At 44.1% G+C, this 27,333-nt stretch overlaps 1 protein-coding gene across 1 annotated transcript in view; it reads left to right on the forward strand.

The window, feature by feature from the left end:
- LOC103010024 (uncharacterized) overlaps nucleotides 1-27,036 on the forward strand; it is a 126,544-nt gene extending 99,508 nt beyond the window's left edge. The window contains exons 5-9 of the mRNA XM_057542029.1: nucleotides 13,789-13,872; nucleotides 14,221-14,281; nucleotides 24,538-24,589; nucleotides 25,040-25,153; nucleotides 26,521-27,036. Of these exons, the coding sequence (XP_057398012.1) occupies nucleotides 13,789-13,872; nucleotides 14,221-14,281; nucleotides 24,538-24,589; nucleotides 25,040-25,153; nucleotides 26,521-26,539 (330 nt within the window). The 3' untranslated portion in view covers nucleotides 26,540-27,036. The remainder of the gene's footprint in view (nucleotides 1-13,788; nucleotides 13,873-14,220; nucleotides 14,282-24,537; nucleotides 24,590-25,039; nucleotides 25,154-26,520) is intronic.
- Nucleotides 27,037-27,333: the final 297 nt, after the last annotated feature.

Here is a 27,333-nt window from a genome sequence, read left to right on the forward strand (position 1 = left end):
TTCCTGGAGCCCCACACCCGCTGATGGGGCAGGCAGGGCGGCAGACAGGATGCGATTGCGGGCCCTGCATCTCACGGCCTCGCTCCGCCGGCTGCGTGAGCTGGGGCACGTCGCCGAGACGCCCTAAGCCGTGGTTTTCTCGACTGTAAGACGAGGACTCCGCCAACAGCTCTGACCCGCGGGAGAATGACACAGGTCAGGTAAGGAGCGCAGCACAGTGCCTGCGATGAAGGTAGGGCCGCTGTGACCGTGAGCCTGAGTCTCATCTGGGAGGCTTCTCGCCGGGTCCTGGTCACACTGTGTGGTCAGCACTTCTGACCGGCGCTGGCATCTGCCTTCCCTGAGCAGCTAGTGACTTATGGGGCTGTCGGGTCCCAGAGCGACCGCGATGAGAAACCGAGGGACGCTCGAGGGCAACGTTTGACATCTCCAAGGCCTCTGGGCAGGCGTGAGCACAGTCGGGCCGTGTCTGAGGTCTAAGTGCCGGCCCTGGGTCCGCAGTCGAACCCCAGCTTGCAAAGCGCGCACGTTGCAGCCTTGAGAAGCTGAGGGAAGAGGCCCTGGGGGCTTTGAAGCCTCCTAGCTCAAAAACAGGGCCAAATGAGGGGAGCTTTGGCGCCAGATCCGACTTTCAAGCCTGACTATATCTTTGGACCTACCTTTCAAGGAGATTAGACCAGGGATCAGAGCCAGTGGGACCCTTTCCAGTGTTAATTGGAATTAAATATAAATAACAACAAAGAAGCCCCTCATCGTCGTTTCTCCTGGTGTCTGTCCTACACACTCCAGTACCGCACTTGAATACAACTTTTGGGGAAATGCTGGTTGTTTAAAAGGGCTTCGACCTCATGGCGAGGGGTCCTTAGCCGGTTTCCCCCTCCTCTGGAGGGTGGAAGGTCAGAAGGAACCGTGCATTTCAAATGACGCGATGGACTGGGTAAAACCCATTTACCAGTTGGAATGTTTTTGAATAGATGAGGCGCTCACCAGAGTTCTAATTAAAAATCAATGTGATATATAATTAAATTCTAGCGATCACATATGCACCAGCCCGTCTCTTTAGCTTTTAGCCTGAGGCAGAGGAAGAATGCTGTTATTGATCAAGTCAGGAGCCCTCGGAGTCTGTCAATACGAGATGTCTCCGCCGCCGAGCGGGAGCCCGGGGGCTGATCAGAGCCTGAAGGACGTGCCCTGATGCTTGAAGGGCTTCATCCGGAGGGCGGGACCCAGCCTGCGGTCCATGCCTCCGGGCAGTGAGCTCCGAAGGGAAGGCTCTAGAAAGAGAGAGGGTGCTGATGGTGTCCAGACTCACGCTGCCTTTTCAGCTCCCTTCCCTGTGCCCCCCACCACCTCCACGTCCTACCCCCATGGGCAAGATCCCTTCCATAAGGTCTGCCAGGGACAAGAGTGGCAGCGGGGGTCAGAAGACCACCTGGGTTACAACCTTCTCTTAGGAGCTGCCGGCCCCAGTTCAACCCAGCCCTGGGACCCAGCCCACACTTTCTGTAGGAAAGTATCATTGATATTTTCAATTTCTTTAGAAACAAAGACATTGGGGTTGCTTTGCAGGCACTCAGGGCCATCTATCAATTTCCCAGCAGAGGCTCACGTGTGTAAAGTGTATTGTCCTTCTCAAAAGACCTCACGTTTTGATTGTGTCCCTGCATCTGGTCCTGTCACAATACGGCCCTTTGAGGCCCGAAGTGCTGTTTTCATGCCCATTTTACACGTGGGTGCTTCCTTGCTCAGGGGTCTCTGCAGGTCCATCCAGCCTCACGGGCTTCCGAAGCGGAGGGCAGGGGTCCTCGCCCCCCCGCCCCTGCTCCTCCCCCGGCCCCCTCCAGGGCCACCAGCTCTCCAGAAGTTTCTGTTTTTCTGTCTCTCCTGTTTTAAGCTAAATTTAGTCAGTATATTTTTTATTTATGATTCTTCCCCCCTTTTCTCTTTAGATTTTTATTATATAAATACGAATATATTTTTGTTATAAAGGATTTAAGTAATGAGTGAGAATGTAGAGTGAAACATGACAGGGCCCGTTTACCGCCAGTGCCCCTCCCCCTCCTGGTTCTCCCCCTCTTCCCTATTCCTTCCTCTCCTCCTTTTTTTCCTGCCTCTCCCTCCCCAAGCCCCTCTCTCTCCGTCTCTCTCTCTCCCTCTCTGCATATTTAAATAAAACAAAGATACTATTTTGCACAAAGAAAATGATAGTTTTAGAAGCCCCGCTTGGTGGAAAGCAAGAATTTTGTCAGATTCTTTGGTTTATATAAAGGAAAATCGCTGAAGGCCTTTGATCTCAGATTCTCCCACGGTGCGGGGCTGGAGCTGCAGCTGGGAAGGAGGCGAGTTTGACACGGATGAAGAGAGAAGTGTGAGGGTCACCAGCCCAGGCCTTGTGTGGAGACGTGGGAGCACAAAATAGAGCCCCCGAGTCACCTCAGATTTCTCTCTTTGTCCCCTATCCCTTATGCAGTCCCCCAGCAAACCTCAGCTCTGCCTTCATAATATATCCAAAATCTGACCCTTCTGTCCACTGCCCTACGAACACCCTGGTCCCAAGCTATGAGCATCTCTCCCCTGGGTTCCTGCAACAGCCTCAGCGGTAAATCACAAGAGCCGATTAAATTTCCACGGAACTTGGCAACGTTTTGTTAAATACAGTGTTTGACTAAAAATTAAATACTGTCCATTGGTAGATGAATGGATAAAGAAAATATATCTATATCTATATCCATATGCACAATGGAATATCATTCAGCCATAAGAAAGGAAATCCTGCCATTTGCAACACCATGGAGGGCATTGTGCTGAGTGAAATAAATCAGACAGAGAAAGACAAATGCTGGATGATCTCACTTATATGTGGAATCTAAAAACATTGAACTCATAGAAACAGAGAGTAGATTGGTGGTTGCCAGAGAGAGGCTGGGGAGTATCAAAGGGCACAAACTTGCATTTATAAGGGGAATAGGTCCTGGGATCTGATGTGCAGCGTGGAGACTATAGTTAACAATATTGTGTTGTATACGCTACTTGAAAGTTTCTAAGAGAGTAGATCTTAAATGTTCTCACCACAATAACAACAACAAAGTGGTAATTATGTGAGATGAAAGGTGCATTAACTAATTTTATTGTAGTAACCATTTTGCAATACATACATGCATCAAATTATCACATTGTGCCTCTCAAATGTACACAATGTTCTATGTCAATAAAGCTGGAAAAAATTAAATAATATAAACTTATTATTAAATTATAAAAACCAAGATAACACATAGTCAGAAGTCATCACTTCCTACCTTTACTCCATTTGGCTATTATCTATGCCCTTGAGGTTGTTGGCATTCGCTATGATTGTACGGCGGCAATACTGTATGATGGTGACCTTTCAGCATGTCTCCCCTACTCCAATCTCAGTTGTATCAGTAGGTTGAAACCAGCTATGCGGAGAGTACAGACACCATGGAAATCGACAAGTGCTGCAAATCAGTGGAGGTCAACACTTCATGAACACTTACTGTGATGTTTCCCTCTGAATGAACCAAAGTCCTCACCTTCTGATGAAAGAACTCATCAGACTGGAGGTTATTCCACAATTTCCAACATCTCCCTCCTTCTCTAATCTGACTCAGTTTATCCTGGTTCAATACCACTCTTACACGCCCAGCTAACCTCCCCCTTTCCAAACTCTCTTCCTTCCAGAGACTGGTACGGTCGTAACACTAACTGGTTCCTATGTCTTTGATGGTTCTGTAAGTTCTTGGGGTGGGGTAAGTACACATTTGGTGCTCGATAAGGACCTATCAGTTGACTCAGGACTAGGGACCTGGCCCAGGAGAAGAAAGTGTTGCCAATAGTAGTCGAAATAGTTGTTACATAACATTATTATCATACTTACTTTTATCATCTGATGGAGCTAATATTTCCATATGCTTCATCCTTCATTGCACTCATCCCATCATGACCTGTGAGCTGAGGAGTATCAGCTCCACTTTACAGACAAGGAAGTTGGGAAGTTCGCCCAGACTCAGACAGCTGATAGGAAGCAGGCTTAAACTGTCCTCTTTCCAAGGGGAAGACTTTTCAGCAGACATTACTGGAGGAAAATGTCTGAGGTCTCCGTGGAGAGTTGAATTTTCCTGGGAACTGCTACTGGGAAATGTTCACTGTGGTACCGCAGAGGGCCCGCAATAGAACATCCTTGCTTTCCAGATAAAGACACTGTGACAGGAAGTATAGCCACAAGGTCCCCACAAGGCTTTCTGTGCCCGAGACCTTTGTAACGAGGGGGTAAGCGCTGTCCCGTTGGGCTGGCCCATTGGAAGTGATGTGCTTTGGCTCCCGGTGGGGGGCAGCTCAAGTGAGAGGCAAACGACGCCAGGGTAATCACAGCCCTTCATGCCATGGGGGGCTGTGACGAGAGAGGCTGTGTCACACCACTCCACTGCTGGAACAGGGATTCCTGAGGTCTCCAGGGCTGTTGGCTAGAACGTGGGCTCAGCTGGCCCTCATCTCCTGGGCCTGCGTGAGTTCGGCCGAGGCCCTTGTGCTGGCCTCAAAACCAAGTAATACACGTCAACCCAGATCCACCTTGGCTCACTTGATCTTAAAATTAGCACCTCTTCTGATAAATCTGGATCGTGTATTAGCAGAGCAGCCAAGGCCCTGGCTGTCGAGATTACACGGATTTACCTTTTGCCCTTGGCTTTGGCTCTTGGCTGTGATTGTCCTGGGGCCTCGGTTTCTTCCCTTGCCCGGTGGGATAAAGCTGGGAGTGCTGAGGTGAAGGGTGTGAGGACCCGACCCTGCCGCCTGGATCGTGGTCAGAGTCATCACGCTTCGGTTTTCTTCCAGAAACGCGGGTCAGGGCCCCGCAGCAGGGCTTTGCTGGCCTCGCCTCGTCCCATTCTTGCCACCAGTTTCAAGCTGGGCTGCTGGCCCGTGGCCAGAGGGCGGGTACCAGAGCTTCCTGTTTGCCCGCGGGCCTGGGGCTGCCGTGAGGCTGGGCTCCCTTCCTGGGGCCCGTGTGAGTGACAGGGTGTGCCCAGCTCTTAAAGTGCTTTGACGAACATGCCTTTGTGCTGAAAGCTCTATAAACATACGGAGCAGACCTGGGCGTTGTGTTTCCAGAACACTCCCAACCTTAGCCGTCATCAAGGCTCAGGTCAGAGAGAAGTTGGCAATGGAGGCCGTTTGCCTCTTCAGTGATTCTCCAAAGCAGAGATCGCTTTTCTTTCCAGCTTCCACGTCTTGACTCACTTGGCTTGATGGCGCGAAGCCCCCCTGGCCTGTCTTGTGTTTCCAGGGCTACACAAACCTGATTTCAAGCATCTTTTAGAAGAACTGCCAGTTACCTGTGCTGACTCTCTACCCACATCTGTCTGCCCCCCCAACCCACCCACTGTCCAATGCGTCCCCCGGTGGCAAGCGGGGAGCTTCTGTGACCCCATGCTGCCACCGTCTCTGTCCCTCAGGGGGAGCGCACGCTTCATTCTTTCATTCAAGCACTTTTCACTGGTTAACTGCTCTGCACCTGGCATAGACATGGGAGACACCAATATGAACAGAAAGGTCCCTGCCCTCAAGGAATCACACCTCGGTCACCACTCAGTGAGGGAACACGTAGACAAATAAGCCATTAGGGTTTTAACGTGATCGGGCCATAGCCTGATGTCAGGGAAGGAACCAGAGCATCCTTAACCTGAAGCTGAGGAAGTTAAAGCTTCGGGCCCTGTCACCTGCATGGGGCCCTAACAATGTGTTCAGATGGCCAGATATTTTTATAAAATTTACAGAAGTAAGCTGTTTTAAAGGAACCAGTTAAAATTACTTTTCTTCTCCATCGGCCTCTTTTCTGCCATGTTTCTCCTTGTATTAGGTGATGTGAAAGCAGCCAAGGGCATTTTTGGAACTGGCTAAGGGACTGTTGAGTTTGGGATTCGTGAGATGTTTTTCTGTGGTTATAGTTATTCTTAGCCCTCCTCACGCAGGAATGGCTTCCAAAGGTCCCCCCTCACCCATGGCCGTGACTCACCCACCCTGTGATGCAAAGCTTCACAATCAGAGGTCATAGCACAATCTACCACATCCCCTAGCTCCTGGCACCAGAACTGTGTGAGGACTGGGGGAGAGACGTGCTTTAAAGGGTCAGGAGCTGGTCTGTGAGATGTTCTTCAGGTTATCAGACTGTCTGTTGTATTGTAAGCAGAGGATCTGGTTACAGAAGAACTTGGGAGACGTTTCCCAGATTTGACAGCAATCTTAGAATTTTAGAGGACATCCTCAATACAGAGCTGTGAGGCTGAAAGAAATGTTTTCAAACAATCCACAGTATGAACCAAATTACCATCAACTATGTTAGAGGAAAGAGGTTGGATCTTTCTATTCTCTGTATAGAAAATAGAAGATAGAAAAAGTGTCTTTTCATAGAGAACAGACTTGTGGTTGTCATGGGAGAGGTGGGGGAGAGATGGACTTGGAGTTTGGGATGAGAAGATGCAAACTCTTATACATAGAATGGATAAGCCACAAGGTCCTACTGTAGAGCACAGGGAATTATATTCAATATCCTGTGATAAACCATCATGGAAAAGAATATGAAAAAGAATGTATATATGTATATCTGAGTCACTTTGCTGTCAGCAGAAATGAACATAACATTTTAAGTCAACCACACTTGAATAAAATAAAAATTTTAAAAAGTCTTTTAAAGATCAGAGTAGGCAGCTAAAAAGCGGAGGGAAGAAAAGTATTGTAGAGGTATGTAAGGCAATCACTATTACAAAAATAGTGTCATATTTGTGGCATTTGTCCGACATTGTAGGTACATAATCTACTATGGTTGTTTTTCTCATTCTAAATGAATTTTTCTTTTCACGCCTGATTTTCTTTTTAAATTTTATATTCTTTTCTGCAAAGAGGGCCTCCCATACTGTCTCCATCTCAGATCCTACAGAACTTGGAGCAGACTTTGGAAAGAGACCCTAGGGTTTGCCCAGGGGAGACCAGCGAGGGTTCCCAGGGCATCAGTGTGTGAGCTGGCTGGCTGGAGTGTTATGCGGGGACCCCTCAGGCAGAAGCCCAGAGGTGAGAGGCACGTGAGAGCATCTCTGCAGCAGAGTGGGACGTGGCGACTGTGGACACAGGAGGTTAGGGAGGGAGAACCGCGGGAGGGTGTAGGCAGGGGATGGACGGAGCTGATTCGCAAGTCCTCTGGCTTGCCTCTGCCTTTGTTACCTGCAGCTTTTGGTTAACTCTACCTTTTCCCATGTTTCTCATCTTTATGTATATATCCACTTTACTCTTCCTCATTTCTCTTACTGTTGGTGAATTCAGGAACCTATTTCCTTTGTTTACCCTCCTCTCTATCATGTGCAGCAAACAAATGCTTCTGTATTTCTCTTCAATTCACTTGTGAAATAGGAATGACTATAATCATCAAACAAAGGAAAACAACGTTGATCAGCACCCACTGTCTTAGACTGTTTGGGTTTCATAACAAAATGCCGCAGACAGAGTAACTTAGAAACCACAGGAATTTATTTCTTACCGTCCTGGAGGCTGGAAGCCCGAGGTCAGGGTGGAGGGAAGGCCCTCTACCTAGTTATCGCTGGGACCTTCTCACTGGGTCCTCACATGGTGGGCGGAGGGGCGAGGGGCCTCCCTGGACCCTATTTTCATATGGGACCAATCCCCTTCATGAGGGCTGCACCTCCCAAAGGCTCCACTTCTTTCTCACCTTTGCGGCGTGAGGATTTCAACCTATGAATTTTGGGGGGAATGTGAACATTTAGAAGAGAGCACCCACTCTGTAATAGTGCTGAACTGATGATGAAAACAGTAACGACCCTGCCCTCAAGGAGCCTACGGTCTAACGGGAAGTTCGGGTGAGCGAGCGACAATCCGATGTTTAATACTCTCTGGAAGATAAAACCATACACCACAATTTGTTTATCCATTCATCCTTTAAGGGACATTTGGGCTGTTTCCATTTTTTGGCTCTCGTGAAGAGTGCTGCACAAACATGAGTATACGGTATTTGTGTGGGACTGATCTTCAGCTCTTTTGGGTACTTACCTAGAAGGGGCATTGCTGGCCCCTGTGTTCTCAGCGCTTTGTTGTTCTATCTCTCTGGAATCTTGATTTATCAGTTAGTCCCCTGGCTGCTTCAATGTTTCCACTTCACTGCCCCCTTCTCCCCCGTGTCTAAGCACATTGAGAGAAACATTCAAATAGCCCGAAAGAAGTTATTCTGATTTGGGGATACAGAGTCCCTCAAGGTCCTTCAGTTGTAAAAACCTTTACAAAAAGAATCTGAAGAACTATGATGGGATCTGAGGAGAAAGGAAACCTCAACAAATGCAGTTGTAGGAAGCCACTTCTCATCAGTCTCATTTCTAGAGTTATTAGTTCTGTGGTTGGCAGTTCCTATTTCTATATTGCTTGGTTTTCATCATACAAACCAAGTTTCACACAGATGGACACCAATTTCTCTACCTTTCCAGATGCTGATTTATTTCTTGATTTAGTGAGTTTGCAAGGATAGACAGATCATTTTCCGGTGCTGCTTTATCAGATGGAGAGCCTGCAGTGGGGTAGGTAAGAGGTGATAAACTGAGCGTACTATCACCTCCACGTGGCAGGAAGGATTTGGTCTGAGGCATCGCAGACTGTATCCCTGAACAAATAACCAAAGGCATTCTGTACTCTGCAGGATTTGCAAATGTCTTTTTGACAGTGTCTGAGTTGCTTTCTAAGATTTCTTTCAGCTTTAAAAGCCTAAGATTCTAAATATATTGCTGGGTTTGCCACGTGATCAGATACAAAAGTGGCACCGTTCCTATCAACATCTTGACTTTGAGTCTAAGCATCAGAGGTTTGTTGAAATATAAATTTGCTGATAAATGTATTTCTGTTTCTTAAAAGTACATTCACTTCCCTTCCCTTCCTTTTGAACTTGTAAGTCGAACATATTTCACATGGAGTGTTTGGTAAAGAATGTCTCACAAGTGGGTCCTGGCTTTAGCGACTTGAGGAAATTCTGCAGTTGAAACTCCATGTAGTTTTTACCAGATACTTTTTCAAGTCCCTAAACAGAAAGAGTAAAATGTCTTTATAAAAGATTTCATGAAAGTCTCAAGAGACATTATTCTGTCAGGTACAACTGTACCATCTCATGCAATGACCACAAGCCTTGCATTCTCTTCTAATTTAATCTCAAAGATACTTGCTTTTCTATAAGTGAGTTATATATATATATATATATACTTTATACATATATATTTACTTTTTATAATTTCTTTTACTTTTCTTTATTTGAATGGAGTGTCCATATCCATGATATTTTAAAGAAGCATGCTTGAGGACTGGGACGCTTATTTTATTTGAGTAAGAGGTGAATATTTATGCATTTAGGCCTGTCCATGCTGCTGTGTCCCCTGCCGAGCCAGGTCTATTTTCCGAGAGCCTCTACCTGTGTTCTCTTATCTTCCCTGAAGTGGGTTGGTTGTGCTTTGTATCAGTCCGTCTGTGCAACCTGGCTGAGGTCATCTGCATGCACTTTGTGATTCTTCCTTCCCACACCTGTGTCCTCTGTTTATACCCACTTGGAGACGCTGTGCATCATTGATTCTTTCTGGCAGTGTTTCCATCACCTCTTTGCATTCTGACTCTAAAAGGGACTTGCTCAAATCATGTCTCTGGGATAAATGGCATGAAGACATTAGTCACTTGAACATTTCCTACCTGTGTGCATTTTCAAGCATTGACAATGGCTGCCCCATGGAGATACTGCTCTCGCTGGGTCAGTGGTTCAGCCATCTTCAGGGGTCATCTGGTCTACCAAGTAAGCCATGGAGATTTTTTAAAAACATGTATTTGCTTTGATATTTCATTACATGAGAGCATAGGTTGAGCAACTTGAGTGCATTGATGTTAGAGTTGCAGTGGCTTCTTTTCAGAAGGATAGAAAAAATTTACATTTTCTTCTTGTTTAATCCCAGTAAGATTAAAAAAAAAAAAAAAAGGCCAGTCTATAATCTATGAGAACGGGGTCCTTAGGAGTTGGGTGTCTCGGCTGCACTGCAGCCCTGGATGTGTTTCTTCACCCTAGAAGAATCTGCAAGCACACACTTCATTTGAAAGTATTTGCAATTTTTACCCCCAAATAATGTACATTGTATAAATGCTCCCTTCCTCAAGAATTTGTTTACTCAACAAATATTTATTGCTGGTCCACTCTGTTGGAAGTACTGTGCTTGCCTTGGACGCATAGACATCTACACCCAAGGCTTGTGTCCTTTAAAGAGCTTGCAAAGTTACCAAAGGGGAAAAAGAAAAGACAAAAGTAATTGAGGGGCTATTTGCATACAAACACTAAGAAGCGCCAACTCGGGCAAATTTAATAATGGTGCCCCCAAGTTAATAGTAAACAACTTTCCAGCCCCGAAGACTTTGTGCCCCTGCTGAGCCTGGATAAATGATTTTAGCACAAAATATTGGATTAGAAGAAATTCATTTATGGTTTACATGGGTTATAAGAAAAATGGGAGTGCCATTAGAATGTCTGGTCCAAACTCAGAAAAACTCTGAGCTTTTTCCCTTCAGTCAAGAAGTGAATTTTCTTTTAGCTGATTTTTGGACCTTGAAGACATGGACTAAGAGAAGCCAGGGTCTGCCTTGTTTGCCTCTGTGTCTGTCTTGAATCTTCTCAAGAAACTGAGTAATAAGCCCTAGAAATAGAGATACAGTTCACAGTGAGAGGTTACTTGGCTCTTACATGGTTTTGTTTTGAAGACTACTGGGAAATTCGGAGGTAATCTCATTGACCTTTAGATCAAAAATCACTAAAAGGAAGCTCACAGAAAAAAGAAGGAACCCCCACCTGCTGATCTCAGTTGATGGCTAGATCTTCTCCGGGCAGAAATGCAGCTTCCTCTAGCGTTTGTGGGTTTTTCCTCTATTGTTTCCCCACGTGCTTCTAAGACGTGCAATGTGGATAGAAGTAAATGTGAGGCTGTAAATGGGAAGCAGTGACATGTATACCTCTTTTTAATAGTTCATTAATCATGTTAACATTTATAAGCCATAATGTTTGTACTCTTTAAGAGGAAAAATCGGAAAACGGTATTTATACAAATTAACTTTTTATGGGCCTTCACGTCTTGAGGAATGATGCTAAGAAAAGCAATGCTATGGTCTCACGACATTAAATCTTACAGTCAATGCCTAGTTCGCGTGGCCTCAGGGGTGTTTTTCTCATTCTTTGAGCATTTGTTACAAAACAGTAAATGGAATTGGTGAGGGTTTGTAGGGGATCATCCTAAAATTGCCTGATCACTTCTACAAGGGTTTCCTTACTTCTTCTAACCCTACACGTGCCCAACATTACAATTAAAGGCATAAATGGAAATGCGATTTTCTACCCTCTTGCCTTCCATGAAGGCAGAGCAGGTAAGATTTGGAAAGGTAGGTGTAATTCCACAGAGGGATGCCCTTTCTAACCAACAGCACTGCCCCACGGACTAGGCCACTTTGAAAGGCAGTGAGCTTGATGGTGATGGGGCTGTGTGATGGGAGGTCAGAAAGAGGTGCTGATGGCTGGAGAAGGCTGGAAAAATCATCTCTCGTGTCCCTTCACACCCTGAGCCTTTTACATTCTTATGCACCTCAGTGGCACCAGAAGAAGGTATTTCTGGGGTTTTTTTTGCTTCAAATTTCTGGCCACTTCCTTCACCAGGAGAAGCACATGAAGCAAGAAGATGAAGCTATTGTCTATGTTTGGCTTTTGCTCCAGTGACTTTTAAGCTTAGTTTCAGGTTGTGGGCTGTGTGCGGACAGCACCTGCTATGGTCTGAATGTCTGTGCCCCCTCAGAATTCATCTAGAAATCCTAACTCCCTCTGTGATGGTATTAGAAGGTGGGGCCTTGGGGAGTGATGAGGTCACGAGGGTGGAGCCCTCGTGAAAGGGATCAGTGCCCTGAGGAAAGAGGTCCCAGAGAGCTCCCTGGCCCTTTTCACCATGTGAGGACACAGCTAGAAAGTGCAGGCTGTGACCCAGAAAGGGGGCCTTCAGCAGACACCGCATCAGCTGGGGCCTCGATCCTGGACTTGAAGCCTCCGGGTCTTCGAGAAAAGAGCATCTATGTTTTACAAGCCTCCCAGCCTGTGGTGTTCTGTTAGAGCAGCCCAGACAGACCAAGACACCATCTAACTGGCCTTTGAGGGCTGCTGTGTCCATGTCCGCTTTCCAATTTAGCCATTTGGTTTAACTGAGCCACCAGTCAGGCTAAGTAGGGGCTAAATGTTTGAGCATGTTCTCATGTGGAGAGACACCGTAAGTGTTAGAATCCAGACTGAATTTATGGTTTGGTGGGGAAAGGGGTATTGGTTGGGGAGAAAAACAGGAGAGCTCTCGTATTAGGAGGGGATGGAAAAATTGTCAGTGTTTTTAGAAATGCAGTTACACTCATACTTCCAGGCTCTGGGCAAGTAAAAATCTAAAGTAACTTGGAGAGAACTCTCTCAGCCCTTTGAAATTCTGGGCCAGGACGGAGTGGACGTGACACAGTCTGGATTCTGCTGCGGAAACACTAATGCTGTCTGAGCTCTTGATTTGGTAACACAGAAATGCATCTCATGAATTTTAGCCTGGCTGCCTGAAGACACATCTTTCTAATGAGGCTTGTGCAGAACAAGGAAGAGAATCTGCTCGAAGGCTGCTCCAGGGCCAGAGGTCACTGGTCTGCTCCAGGTTTTCTACACTTGTTCTTTTCTTGTAGAGGAGTCGAGAGAAGGTCAGCTCTGAGCTATCTCCACCCTCCCCTCCCCGTACCCTGCTGTGTACATTTTTCCTTCCCTGTCCCAGGACCTCTCACTCAACACCCTGTATGATGCTCCTATAACTAAATCAAGCCTAAAACATTTAGGGCCAGTCTGTAAAGGGGCACTTTTTTTTTTTTTTTTTATAAATTTTTTTTTTTTTAATTTATTTATTTATTTATTTATTTATTTATTTATTATTTTTGGCTGTGTTGGGTCTTCGGTTCGTGCGAGGGCTTTCTCCAGTTGCGGCAAGCGGGGGCCACTCTTCATCGCGGTGCGGGGACCGCTCTTCATCGCGGTGCGCGGGCCTTTCTCTATCGCGGCCCCTCCCGTCGCGGGGCACAGGCTCCAGACGCGCAGGCTCAGCAATTGTGGCTCACGGGCCCAGCTGCTCCGCGGCATGTGGGATCTTCCCAGACCAGGGCTCGAACCCGTGTCCCCTGCATTAGCAGGCAGATTCTCAACCACTGCGCCACCAGGGAAGCCCAGGGGCACTTTTTATTACTGCCACACAGCAATGACTGAGAGCCTGGTTCCCGGGTTTTGATCTTCCAGGACGTGACACTTTTATCTGCTTATTGACACAAATTGCTGAAAAAAATCTTTGCTTATCGTATGAAGAGTTACTCCTAATTAAATAAAAGAAAGCTGAAAAAGTGGGCTCCATCATTTCCTGTTTCCAAAAAAAAGGCTTCCCTGAAGATTCACAGATGTAATAAACTGTTTCCATTTTAAACGTCAAAACCTTAAACATTTGCCTTCGTTTCTTATCAACAAACAATATATGTTTATGATATTTCTGTACATTTCTATATTTTTCTACAATTACACAATTTATTAGCATATTTCATGAACATTTTCTGTGTCATTAAATATTTTGCTATGATATTTTTAATGGCTTTATTGTATTCCATTTTTAATTTCTTATTGTCACACAATCATGCTGTTTCCAATTTCTCTTTTTTTAGCAATACCACGATGATGTACACCTCTCCCAAAAATGTAGAATAGCACCCATTTCCTCCAAAATCATCTACAGAGGGTATAATCAGGTAAGCAATTTTAAAATCAATTTAATAGGTAAAGAAACATCTTATTGTTGCTTAAATTTGCATCTTTTTGATCACCTGTGGGGCTCCCCATATTTTCAAATGTTTATGTGCATTTTTGTGAATTTCCCCTTTAAAATTTTTGCCTGTCTGGGGAAGGTGAATGAATTTTTTCCCCAATTAATTATAAGCGGTTTTAAAATTTGACTGCAGATGTTACATGTTGCAAATATATTTAGTTAGGATTAGGTTTTTGTCATTTATATATTTAGTTAGGTTTTTGTCATTTGCCCTTAAATTGTATTTATAGTGTGGGGTGTTTTTTTTTTGTGTTTTGTTTTTGACATATAGAAAACTTTAACTTTCGTGTTGTCTGAACAGTTCCAGTATCCTGGAAGAAATAAAATAATGTGTAAGTCACTTTCTCTATCTTGAAGATACCTACAACTCAATTGTGGAAATAAGATGTATGTGTGTATAAAATAAAGAATACAATGTTTAAAGCAGCAGCCTGTCATGGAAAGGTGTGTAGTTACCAGAAGGCAAGGCTGATGCTTGCTCAGAGTTTGGAAAAAGCCCCTTAGATGCTGCTGAATGACACTGTCCTGCCCCCAGGTTGATAAGCACAGATTTAAACATCAGGCTGGACAAGAATGAAGAGTGTTTCCAGGCAGAGAGTGATGAATTGCCCACCTATGTGATCGTGCACTCGAGCTGACCCTCCTGCCAGGGCTGAGTTATTTTCTTTCCTCTGGGCAACCAACTGCATATTTGTGCCAGAACTTTGATAATATCAGTGATATAAACTGTGTGTCTCTCTGGTCTGTGAAAACCTAGAAGAGTGTCTGGAAGAAAATTTAGGGAGAAGGAGAATGAACACCAACTTTGACGATTCTCTTTTGGAAAATTTCAAGTGATATTGTGTCGTGGGTAAGAGTCAAGGAGTTGCTTGCGTTTGTGTCTCCTTTAGCACCGTTCAGAGTACTCCGTGCGTTTGTCAGAAGCTGCAATGTGCTTTAAGGATTCCAAAGCCAAAGAGACCTCACTCTGTGGTGTGTGTGTGTGTGTGTGTGTGTGTGTGTGTGTGTGTGTGTGTGTGTGTGTGTGTGTGTGTGTGTGTGTGTGTGTGTGTAGGGCACAGGGAGAGGAGAATAGGAGGAAAAGGGCTGGTTGCAGAAACCAGGACCGGAATCTCTGAAGAGGCAGCTGCCCAAGCTAGGTCGGACCGCATGTATGTGGGATGGGTGAGGGCGCTGTGGGGACATCTCTTTGGATGATACAGCCAAGTGGCAGGAGATGTCCGGAGAGCAGGAGTTCTTCCAATTCAGGTGGACTTCAGCCCATGGGGTGCCAGTGGGGTGCTGGTGAATGTTTAACCACTGGCCCTCTGGGGACATCAGGACGAAATCCTGATGTGAAGCATTTACCAATTTCTCTGGTGTAAATCCCCCCACTGTGGTCCCTGGCAAGCTATCAGTAGGAAGCTGGAATGTGCACTGTTGGCCCTCGTGAGCTGTGTGAGCTGACAGAGTTTTGCTTCTGTGCCATCCATCCATCCACTCAGGTGCAGGACCACAGCCACTTCCTGAAGCAGGAGTCCCAGTGGGGGAGGAGTGCAGCGCTCCAAGGGAGGTGTGAGCACAGGCAGGTGGTGTGTTGGGACTCCAGCCCCAGCAGCTGGACCAGCCTGGCTTAGAGGCAGCAGGACCTGGTGCCAAGTCACAAAGCTGAGGCAAAATTTCCGCCAAGAGTGAGAGGAGGACTGCACGCACAGAGGCTGCAGCGGTGCCAGCCCTCAACTCTGATCCATTCCAAACCAGCATCATGACCCTGTGACGGACGCTTAGTGACTGAGCCTATGGATGGCCTTCCTGTCCTGGCCAGACCTGGCTCAGTTATAGACAAGGGGAAACTGGCTGGAGGAGATCACCAGTGACTCCCACACCAGGGCCGGCTGGGTCAAGGACTCCAGTCAACACCCACTGAGTGAATCTGACGTCCTCATCTACCTGTATATGAGGAGGGGGGTGTTCCTATTATTTCAGTATTGGGACTTCGGCGAGGGGGTGACCTTACGTCAATTATTCCATGAACAAACATTGTTAGGTGAACGAGGAACAAGATTTAGCTGTTGTGGAGTCTGCCTTCTTGTGGAGGAGAGGATGATCAACCGTTTATAAAGGGACATGATCACTTCCAGTGGAGGCCAGGCTGTGAGAGGCTGAGGTGGGACAGAGCTGGGGACAGGAGAGTTGTTGCTTTCATAGTTGTGTTCTTTCTGGAACAAACACATTTGAACTGGGGCCTGAAGGATGGGAAGGGAGCAGTTGTTCAAAGAGCTGGGGGCAAAGGCAGAAGGTAAAGTACGTGCCAAGGTCCTGAGGCAGCAAGAAGAAAGAAGAGGCTTAGCATGTTTGAGGAGAAGGAGGTGAGGGGGAGGAAGAGGATACAAGATGAAATCAGAGAGGTCCCCAATCTTGCAGGGCCTTGCAGGTCGAAATGGGGGGTGGGGGTTGGATCTTGTTCTATGTGAAATGGAAAGTCATCTATATCCTTGTTACTCAGAGTGTCACAGTGGGATCTGTGGACTAGGAAAGCGGCATCCCTTAGGAGACCTGCTTCCACTTCCCGACTTACTGAATCAGAATCTGTATTTGAATAAGATCCCCAGATGTGCTGTCTTAGTCTGCTCAGGCCGCCATAATAAAATACATAGCCTGGGTGGCTTAAACAACACGAATGTCTTTTCTCTCACAGTTCTAGAAGATGGAAATCCGAGATCAGGCTGCCAGCGTGGTCAGGTTCTGCAGACGGGCCTCTTCCTGGCTTGCAGACGTTTGTGCCCTCACATGTGGAGGGTGGATGGAAAGAGGGAGAGAGAGAGAGAGAGAGAGAGAGAGAGAGGGAGAGAGTTCTTTTATTTTCCTCTTCTTATAAGGCTAAAGTTCTATTGGATCAGGACCCTAACTTTATGACCTCATTTAACCTTAATTAGCTCCAGAAGACTACATTAGGGGTTAGGGCTGCCACATATGAGTTTTGGAGGGGGCAGGATTCAGCCCATTGTGTGGACATTGCCTTTGAGCAGCACTGATCTAATATTAGTAATTCTCAAAATTCAGCACACATGGGAATCACCTGCAGGGCTTGATGGAACCCAGATTCTTGGGTCCCCAGGGATTCTTGTTCGATTGATCTAAATCTGATTTAATAGGTCCGCCCAAGAATTTGCATTTCTAACAAGCTCCCTGGCGATGCTGGTACTCACCCATGGCTGGTCTCTGAGCACTGAATTAGACATTAGATTTCGGGAACCAATCTTCCAAGAACTAGAATACTGTAAAATAATCCGAACAAAATCTTAAAAACCAATTCAGCTGTTCTGAAGACCTTTCATATTTCAATACCTTAGAGAATGTTTAAACTTCATTTGTTTTTAAAAATAATACATACATGTAAATCTTTTTCTTTTAACTTTGTTGTTATTCTGGCTAAAGGGAGTTTCCCTTGTACTTTCCTTTGATAACCTGAAAGTGTTTTGCAAGCATTTTGTTAACCCTCAAATCTACTCCAGGGAGAATTGTAAGTAAAAAAATAAATATGGAGAGCAGCAAACTTGAGATATAGAGAAACCAGTGCCTTGTACGAGTTAGCAGCGGAGCGGAAGCAGGAAGGGGGTTTGTTAAACAGAAGTCTGTCCACGTAAGGAGATGTCGGGGGAGTGAGCTAAACTCAGGGCCGCTTTTGAATTAAGCAATGAACCTTGCACATCCATTACTGCATCGACGTGAAGTTTCCTTTTTAATTTTCAGAGTCTGCAAAAATCAACAGAATCTTGGGTCACAGGTCTTCCGAAACTGTGATAATCAACCCAGATGAGGGTGCTTATATATCACTTGTGATTCCTATTGGTAATTTGGAGTAGTTAACTTAGGACAGTTCTTCAAACCCGGAAAGTTGTAAAGTTTAGCAACAATGCAATAGTGAATTATAAAAGCTGTATCGTTTCCACCATACCACCATTTTATCTAATTATTTCTGGTATAAACCCCAGTGGAAACGATGCATATTTTGTTAAGAAACTCCAACCAGAAACATTGGACCTCAGACAAAAAGGAAACTTTGGCAAAAGATTCCAGCATAAAACTGTGGCATGTATATTCCCACACACATAAAATGAAGAATTACTATAAAATATCATGCCAAGAGCATACTGCTTAATATTTGTGCATTTTCTGTTAGAAACTTATTTTGAGGTTGACTGATTTTTTTTTCCTATGAATCAGAAAGCTTCTTTCAATAACTGTAAGATACAACTCATTTCTAAATTCACCTAGAGAAATGTTTAGGAGCAAAGACGATGCTGTATTTGCAGTCAGTAAAGACCATTCCTTTACGTAAATATGATCATGAGGGTGCTATCAACCAGTTCATCTGAATGAGCTCTGTATTCCCAGAGTTTTGATGGTGATCAGAAGAGATGGTGCTGTAAACATCACAGAGAGGTTTTTCTTACATGACGGTTCTTTTCTTATTATTAAACTTTTAATTTTGAGATAATTGTAGATTCATATGCAGTTGTAAGCAATAATACAGAGAGATCTCACATATGCTATACCCAGTACCTCTCAACTTAACATCTTGCAAAACTATCTGTACATGATCACAACCTGGATATTGGCCCTCAGCATAATTCTCCAGGGTGTTTTGTGTACCAACAGTTTACTCCTTTTTACTGCTAAGTAATATTCCATGGTATGGATGTACCATAGTTTGTTTATCCATTACGGTCATCTGGATTGTTTCTAGTTTGGGGCCATCATGAATAAAGTTGTTATAAACACTTTTGTGCAGGTTTTTGTGTGCACACAAGTCTTTACTTCTGGGATAAATGCCTAGGAGTACAGTTGCTGGGTCATATAGTAGTTGCATGTTCAGATTTTCAAGAAACTACAAAACTGTTTTTCAGAGTGGCTGGTCCATTTCACATTTTCACCAGCAACGCATGAGTGATCCAATTTCCCTGCGTCCTCGCCAGCATTTAGTGCTGTCACTATTTTTTATTTTAGCCATTCTGATGGAGGGGGAGTGATATCTCATTACAGTTTCAATTTGCATTTCCCCAGTGACTGCTGACGTTGAAATCTCTTCATAGGCCTACTTGCCATCCATGTATCTTCCTCATGGAAATGTCTGTGTATGTGTTTTTGCCATGTTCTCATTGGATTGTTTGCCGTTTCACTGTTGAGGCTTAAAAGTTCTTTGTGTGTTCTAAATACTAGTCTTTTGTTTGATATGTGGTTTGAAAATATTTTCTCTTACTCTGTAGCTTGTCTTTCCATCTTCCAACAGAGTCTTTTGCAAAGCAGAAGTTTTTAGTTTTGATGAAGTGCAATTTATCAACATTTATTTTATGAATCATTCGCTTGCTGTCGAGTCCAAGAACTCTGTCTAGCCCTAGACCCTGAAGATTTTTTCTTGTGTTTTTCCCTGAAAGTTTTATAGTTTTACATTTAAGTCCATTTTGAGTTGATTTTTATATAAAATGTTTGACTTAGGTTTGAAGTTCATTTTTCCCCTATGGATGTCCAATTAATCCAGCATCATTTATTTAAAAGTTTATGCTTCCTTCACTGAATTGCTTTTGCCCTTTTGTCAAAGTCAGTTGGGAATATTTGTGTGGGTCTATTTCTGGGGTCTCTATTCTATTCCCTTGACCTATGTGTCTATCTGTCTGCCAATAGTACCCAGTCTTGATTACTGTAGCTATACAGTAAGTCTTGACATTGGGTAGATTGATCCCTCCTACTTTTTTCATCTTTTTCAAACTGGTTTTGGCTATTCTATTTTCTTTGCCTGCTTATATAAATTTTAGAATAATTTTGTCTATATCTACCAAAAAAATCATGCTGGGATTTTGATAAAAATAGCATTCAATTGTATATCAATTTGGGGAGAATTTGGTATCTTTACTATGTTGAAACTTTCAAGCCACAGACACAGAATATCTCTCCATTTATTTAGACCTTGTTTGATTTCTTTCATCAGCATTGTGTAGTATTCAGCAAAGTCTTATGCAAGTTTTGATTAGATTTACATCTAAGTATTTTATTTTTTGAGCAATCATAAATGGTATTATATTTTAAATTTCTGTGTCTATGTGTTCATTGCTAGTTTATAGAAATACATTTTTCCATGTTTCCCTTGTATTCTTTGCTTTGCTCATCTTCTCTATTAGTTCTAGAAGTCTTTTTTCTTTTTCTGTTGTTTTCTTTTTATAGATTCTCTGGGATTTTCTATCAGACAACTATGTCATCTGCAAATAGAGGTAGTCTTATTTTTTTCCTTTCCAATCTGTATGCGTTTTATTCTTTTTCTTGCCTTATTGGTATGACTAGAGCTTCTAGCACTACGTTGAGTAAAAGTGGTGACAGTACTTGTCTTGTCTTGCTCCTGATCTCAGAAGGATTCATACAGTCTTTCACAATTAAGTTTATTAGATATAGTTTATTTGTAGATGCTCTTTATCAAGTTGAGGAAGTTCCCCTCTAAGATATTTGTTTTTATTAACAAATTTAGCAGTTCAGGTTATATGAACATTACAGGAGTTTTGCTTTCTCTTTAAATTTTTTTTCTTTTTGATAGGATGAAAATCGTATTTTTCAAGTTTACGAAAGGACTTTGTCATCTTTTCCCACTGAAAGTGTGTTGAGTTGTTGTTGTTTTACTTTTCCTAGATTTGTTAGGAAATGCACTGTTTTCATAGAGAAAATATTTGCTATCAATCTAAGTCATCAGGAAAGAAAATAAATCTCAGGTCATAATTTGGCTAGTGAAGGACTCATTTCTTTATGGCATTGGGTGTAACACAGGAACATTGGTGGGAAACAACAGAGAAAGGGCGCTGAGTCCTCCCAGACTCTGCTCACCTGTCTCTTCCCTGTTCCATGCCTCCCAGACCTGCAGAGAGCTGGCAATTCAAGCTATACCACAGGGTCAGGGATATTTTTCTCCCTAATTCTAATTCCTTTGTGGCCACTTGGCTTTGCAGATCCCATATGAAGCCTCTGTTCTCTGATGCTACTGAACACTTGTGAAGCCCTCTTGCCTTCTACATCAGGGCTTCTCCCCCAGCCTGCTTGGAGGGGCTGCAGGACAAGAAGGAAAGCTGTGTTGTTTCCTTTCCCTCCTTCTTAGATTCTCCAGGCCTGTAGGTTTCAGAATGTATCTCTTCTGCTTGCCCACTAAGTCTTATCCATTACAGAACTCTCCATTATAGAAACATCCTGTTAGATATTTACTTTAAAAAAGGGAGCCTCAACTCCAGGACCTAACTATGACCAAGCACAAAATGAAATGAAAATCTGGCAAATTATAGTTCAACCCTATAGATGTGAAGTAGAGAGGGCTCTTGTTTGCTTAGTTTGTTTGCTTTGCTTATGCAGGTGTGTTATCCACATCAACCGAATCTCTTTGGTAATGTCCAGTTCCTTTCGTGCTCTGGTCTGTGTTAACATAACTTACTGTATGTCCCTGAGGTCTCATTTTGTTCTCCTTTCCCACGTTTTCTTCGAGAGGTAAAACTCCAAGTGGTGCCACTGCCCAGGATCACCCTACAGGAAGATAGTTCACAGCGGCATGGTGTCTGGGAGCACAAAGCCCCTGGTTGACTCCTGGCATTTTTCAGTGACTTTCCTCTGAGAACCTCAAAGCACTTCACAGTCTATTCTGCCACTGGCCGGTTTCATAAGATGCAGCGTATGGTAGGGTTGACCATTATGCCCGTGTGTAATTCTGCATTTTATTAAAGGATGTTTTATGTAATTTTGAGTGAGACAGACTTATGCACTTTAGCCCATCACAGACACTTTGAGCACCCCTGGTTCTTAGAGGAGCGCTTCTATTTGTTGCTTTGGTTACTAACATTTCCCCAATTGCTCAACGTGATATATGTCTTTAAAAATATAAATTAGCATTAACAGATACCCTAGCTCTCTGGAACTGAGAAGAAATGTAAGGGGAGTGGTCCACCCTCAATGTATAAGGCTGGAGGATAAGTGAGCTGGATTCTTGTCACTGTGGTAGAGCCTTAGCATGACTAGCCTTAGCATAAGGGTCAAAATTTTACCAAATTCATCTCAACCAAGTGGTGTCTCCACTTGGATGGGTGACTTTGCCTATAATTTTGCATAGAGTTTCTCTTATAAGAAGCTTATGGAAGCTTAGTTTGAGTTTCGGGGGATTAGATGGAAAATACCTCTGAATTGTCTCTAATACGAATTGCTGCCTTAGAGTAGGATTAAGGCTAAAAAAACCCCAACTTTAAAAGAAGCAGCATTCTTATAGCTCAAGGCAGAGTAAAGGCAGCACAGCATTTCTGGGTCACTGTGGGCAAGCTGACTGTAGACAGTGACAGTGATCCACCTCCCAGATGGATGGGCCCCCACCTTTGGATGGTTAGCGTCCAGTGACTTAAACAAGAAGGATACTAGTTTTTGACTGAGTTCATACCTCTGGGACAGTAAAGGAGGGGTGGTCCCACAGACAACTGGTCACCCATGACGCCTGTCGCTTTGTTCACGTTCCTTTTACTGACAGTGAAAAACATGTATTGAGAAGAGATGCACATAGACAAGATTCTCATGGGCACACTTCTGTCTTTCTGTCAGATTTTCCATTTCTGGAAAAACTGCAGCTAATGGGTATTTCTAGGGTTGAAAGTGGGATACATTGGTGTTGCCACCCCTCAAGTGCGTGCCCAAGTACAAAGATACAGCTGAAAAGTTTGTGAAGATAAAATTCTAGAGAGACAGACACATAGGAAGGTAGATGATAGACAGGAAAAGGAAAGAAATAAGAGCTATAACCATCTGTACACATCAGGAATGGAAACATATATCTGTCTTCTATGAAAATTAGAGATGACCATTTCATGTTCATCCCCTTCCTCGGAATATACTGGCCCCATTTAGAGCTTCTCGGCACAAATGACCTCTCTCCTGGACCATGAATTCAACTCTATAATAGACTGCTTTTGGCACATAGTGGTAGATATTTATATGTTCATGTTCATATCTTATTTTTAATCTATGTTGCATAACTTTTTAGGAGCAAAGTCAATGTCTTTCAGTTCTTCCTAGTGTGACACTTTGCACTTGTAAGTGCTGGTGAATGTTTGACTTGGTGATAGTTGGAATAAAAATGAAGGGAGACAAAGATGAGAATTTAAGGAAAAAGCGCTCCACTCCATTATTTATAAAATGTAATATTTAAGAACCGCTAAGTGTTGGCTTTACAACGCTGCTTACATTCTACTCCTGTGTGGACCGTGCTCTGGAATGCTCCCATCAAGCCGTGTAAAAATATCACCTCTGCTCCTTTTCCTAGTGCGAACATTGTTGTATACTTGCAAACTGATCCAAGTGCCAGGTTATAGGATCGATTTAAATGTCGTGATCCTATCTTGAGCAGTCAAAGAGAAATTAGGGAAGGCAAGATGGGGTTTAGAACAAACGATTAAAGGAAATCTTACCTGAATCTTTTCAGGTTATCACTTTACTGTGCAATGTTTCAGTAGCTAATTGTTATTGAGACAATGAAGGAGTCGGTTCCAAAACAGTCAATTACTTAGTCCAATTTGGGTAATAAAAACATTCTATGAATTGAAATATAGTTTACTTTGAAAGGAAATTGTGCCTCCCAGGAGGCTGCTGAATGGTTTGGGTGAAAATGGTTCTATTACTGGCCTCTTTGTTGCAACATTATATGTTGGAAAAAATACACTTAATCACATTTGGTTGGCTCTAAAGACTTTCTGTTGCAAACTGCTAAAATATTAACAAAGAAACACTTGCACGTGAGAGTTGTACAGAGGAGGAGCCTGGGTCCCAGGCAGGAGGTAGGATGGGCCCAGTAGGGACCCAAAGTGCAGACCTGAGAGCCTCCGTCTCTACGTTTTGAATCCAGTTGTCCTCCCATTACTTTATGCGGCAAAAACTGCAAATAACCAGAGAGTAACTCACAAGGATCCTCCATAGACTTTAGGTAACATATGTAAGATGCATCTTGCATACATTACCTAAAGTGAGGTAATTAAGATTTAGGATGCAAAAGTGCTGAGGCCTTCAGGAATTTCTAAATTGTAAACAGTTTATTTAAAAAGAATTAATTTGACTCCTATTTTTCAGTAGCAAAAATGCATATCCTAACCCAACAGTTACACTAGATGACTGTAACATTTACGCTTCACTTTAAAAAGCTTTCTGACTGCTTTTAGGAAGGCCTGCAAATGAATAATTGCCATAAAACTCCATGTTTGGGAGGCCTCAAGTCCTGGAAAGGTTTCCTTTGGCACTATTGTCTTTTCTGCAGTGCGTTTAAGACAAATCCCCTCTCTTAATGCCGCTGTCACTCACCAAGCAGCATAGAAGAGGGTTTTCTTGGGACATAAAGATGGTGAATGTGGTGGCCCAATTCCTTTTGCTTTTTAGAACAGTTTAAATAATTCTATCTCTCTTCATTTCATTTGCTGTTTCCTGGGTAAATGGATCTGTCCCAGTGGATCCTATGACTAGAGCCGAAGTCATACCCCAAATCTTAATTCCCTGATCTGTGATGGGAACACAGATGACAACTGCCTGGGGGGCCTGGGCTCTTGTTCACCTGCAGGCACGCCTGGAGGAGCATGGCTTCAGGATGACCAGGAAGCTGTGGGACTCAGGTGAGTTTCTCCACTGATTGGAGCCTCTGTTTCCTTGTCTGTAAAATGAGGGTAGAAAGGGTTTCTGGCTCACAGGGCAGTCTTTTGTGTAGAATCGCTCAAGTTAGCTGAGTTGTGCCCTAGGGGAACCTGGGCGGAGGATGAGCTTTTTACCGTTCCCAGAGCAGGTGGTGAGTGGAAAGATCACAGGCTGGTCTCCAGTCTTGATTCTGCACCAACAGAATGTCTGCTTTGGGGCAACGTACTTACCCTTTCTGAGTCTAGTTTCCTCATTTGTAAACGGAGGTAATACTGACCTTGGGGGCTTGTTGGGAGGGTTGGAAGTCTGTGTCTGGAATTTAGTGGATGTCCCTTTTCTTCCCTTAGAATGGCTGGGAGTGTTCTATCCTTACAGAGCCCTTAATGGAACAGTGGAGCAGGGTAAAGAATTCAAGGTGTTTGTTTTATTAGCCTCAGCTCCCAGGAAGACACATCTGCTGGCAACAAGGTTAGTCTAGTGCCACCTGCTGGAGAAGCCACTGTGGCCTCAGCTGAGCAGCTCCAGGATCCCGTCCTGCCCTGCAGGTGTGCATTCAGAGCCCTAACCTGCCCTCTCCCACCAGACACCCCAGCAGGGGGCTTCCCTTCTCTTCCCCCTCCCCCTCCCCCTCTCCCCTCCTCCTCCTCCTCTTCTGCTTTGTCCTAATGCTACCATTAATTAGGCCTGTGGTACCACGGGGAGAAATGGAATCTCATATCTCTCTTTGACATTTTCACTTCCATTTCAGGAATATATTTCTTTGTCCAGTAGGTGCTGTAGTACACAGACACGGAAGTGTTCGTGTGGGTCCCTGAACTTTGTGCAGACACACAAGCGAACCCACTCAGGCTAGAAATGTTTCTGACTTTTTGCAGTAATGTTCTGGGCTAAATCTTTTCGACTCCTGGCTGCATTCTTACTCTGTCCTTATTCTGTCCTTATAGTTGGGAGGATGTGGAAAGGGGGTGGTGAGCGGGGAGAATGATTGCTTTCATTTAGAAAGAAGAAAGAGAGAGAGAAAGGAAGAAGGAGAAAGAATGAAGGAAAGAAACGAAGGAAGGAAGGAAGGAAGAAGTTTCCAGGAACATACCAGGATTCAAGTTTCCCAAATCGGAATTCATGTTCAGAAGACATAGTTTTGGATTAACTCCAATCTATGTAAATACAGGGATCTGCCTGCATCTACACAGAGGCCACGCTTTGGAGGAACTCTTCACCTGCCCACCTGCTTTCTCAGCCCCTCAGAGGCACGCTTTCCCTCTCTTGGGCTAGAATGGAGATGCTATAGCCTCTAGAGTGAGATTTCTTGAAGAGAAGGTTAAAAAATTTGGCAGACATTCATGTGAAAGCAAAGAGCTCTATTTGGGGCAAAGCTATTGAGTGAAAAGATAATGGAACTTGGGAAATCTGGTTCCGCTTAAAATCTGAGATTCATTCACAGCTAGAGCACAAGTTCTTTCTTTAAATAAACACAAAACAGTAATTTGCTAAAATGATGGAGCTTCTCCCTGTGTGTGTCAGATGGCAAAGCATCCCACAGGGCTTTCTCGGGTCTGTGGGGACATTTTTGTTCCTGTTTACCCTCCGAGTGGTTCACTGATAAAGTTTCACTCTCCCTGCTTGTCAGGAAGCAAGGAAGCCTCTGGGCAAAAAGATCTAGTCATTGAGCTTGATTTCCTATATTGGGTGACTCAGGTGACAAATTGGTGATTTAACTCATTTAGAAAATGTGTTATTATGAATGCACTCTACCATTCAGCCCCGATCTCCTTTTAGTCTTAGTAGCAGCTAAGATCTATGAAATGTCTTGAGTGTTTCTTTTATCCCAGGCACAGCTCTGAGTGCTTCCTGTGGGTTGAGTCACGCTCACACTTGTGGATGCCATAGGATATTGGTCTGTTTCTGTTTGCAGATCTATCCCAAGGACCTAGAACAGAGCCGGGCAGAGAGTTGGTGCTCAATACATAGTGGTAATGAATAAAAATCCCTCATTGCAGCCCTGTGAGGAAGATAGATTATAATTGAGGAAATTGTAGCCCGAGAAGTTAAGTGAGGGCCGCAGGGTCACGTGACTAGGAAGTGGAGGGTCGGGGTGAGGGTGGAACCTCCTTGTTGGTGACAGAGCCCAGGGTCTCGGCCACTGTGCGGTGCAATCTTGTTTCCCCTCAACCTGCTCCAGGGACCTAATGACCCAGAAAGGCTGGTCCCGGCATAACAGCCCCACGTGCTGGCATGTTCCTGCTTCAAGCTCCAGTGATTTCCCTTCAACTGTTACTACCACTTCCCCCCTTTCTCTCTCTACCCACTGTCCTGCTGTTAAACCCCACTCAGCCTTTAATGCCCAGCTGAAGCCCCACTTTCTTCTGAGCCCTCAGGGATCTCCCTTATGCTAAGTACCTGTACCATGCCTTCAACACTCACCAGAGAGAGTCTCCGTTACCTCTTATTTATTTATCTTTATTAAAAAAATTTTTTTAATTGAAGTATAGTTGATTTACAATGTTGTGTTAGTTTCAGGTGTATAGCATAGTGATTCAGTTATACACATATATATCGATTCTTTTTCAGATTCTTTTTCATTATGGGTTATTACAAGATATTGAATATAGTTCCCTGTGCTATACAGTAGGTCCTTGTTTACCTATTTTATATACAGTAGTGTGTATATGATATTCCCAGCCTCCTAATTTATCCCTTCCCCTCCTTTCCCCTTTGGAAACAGTAA

Source organism: Balaenoptera acutorostrata, chromosome 3, assembly GCF_949987535.1.
Source record: "Balaenoptera acutorostrata chromosome 3, mBalAcu1.1, whole genome shotgun sequence".
In the NCBI taxonomy this organism is placed as follows: Eukaryota; Metazoa; Chordata; class Mammalia; order Artiodactyla; family Balaenopteridae; genus Balaenoptera; species Balaenoptera acutorostrata.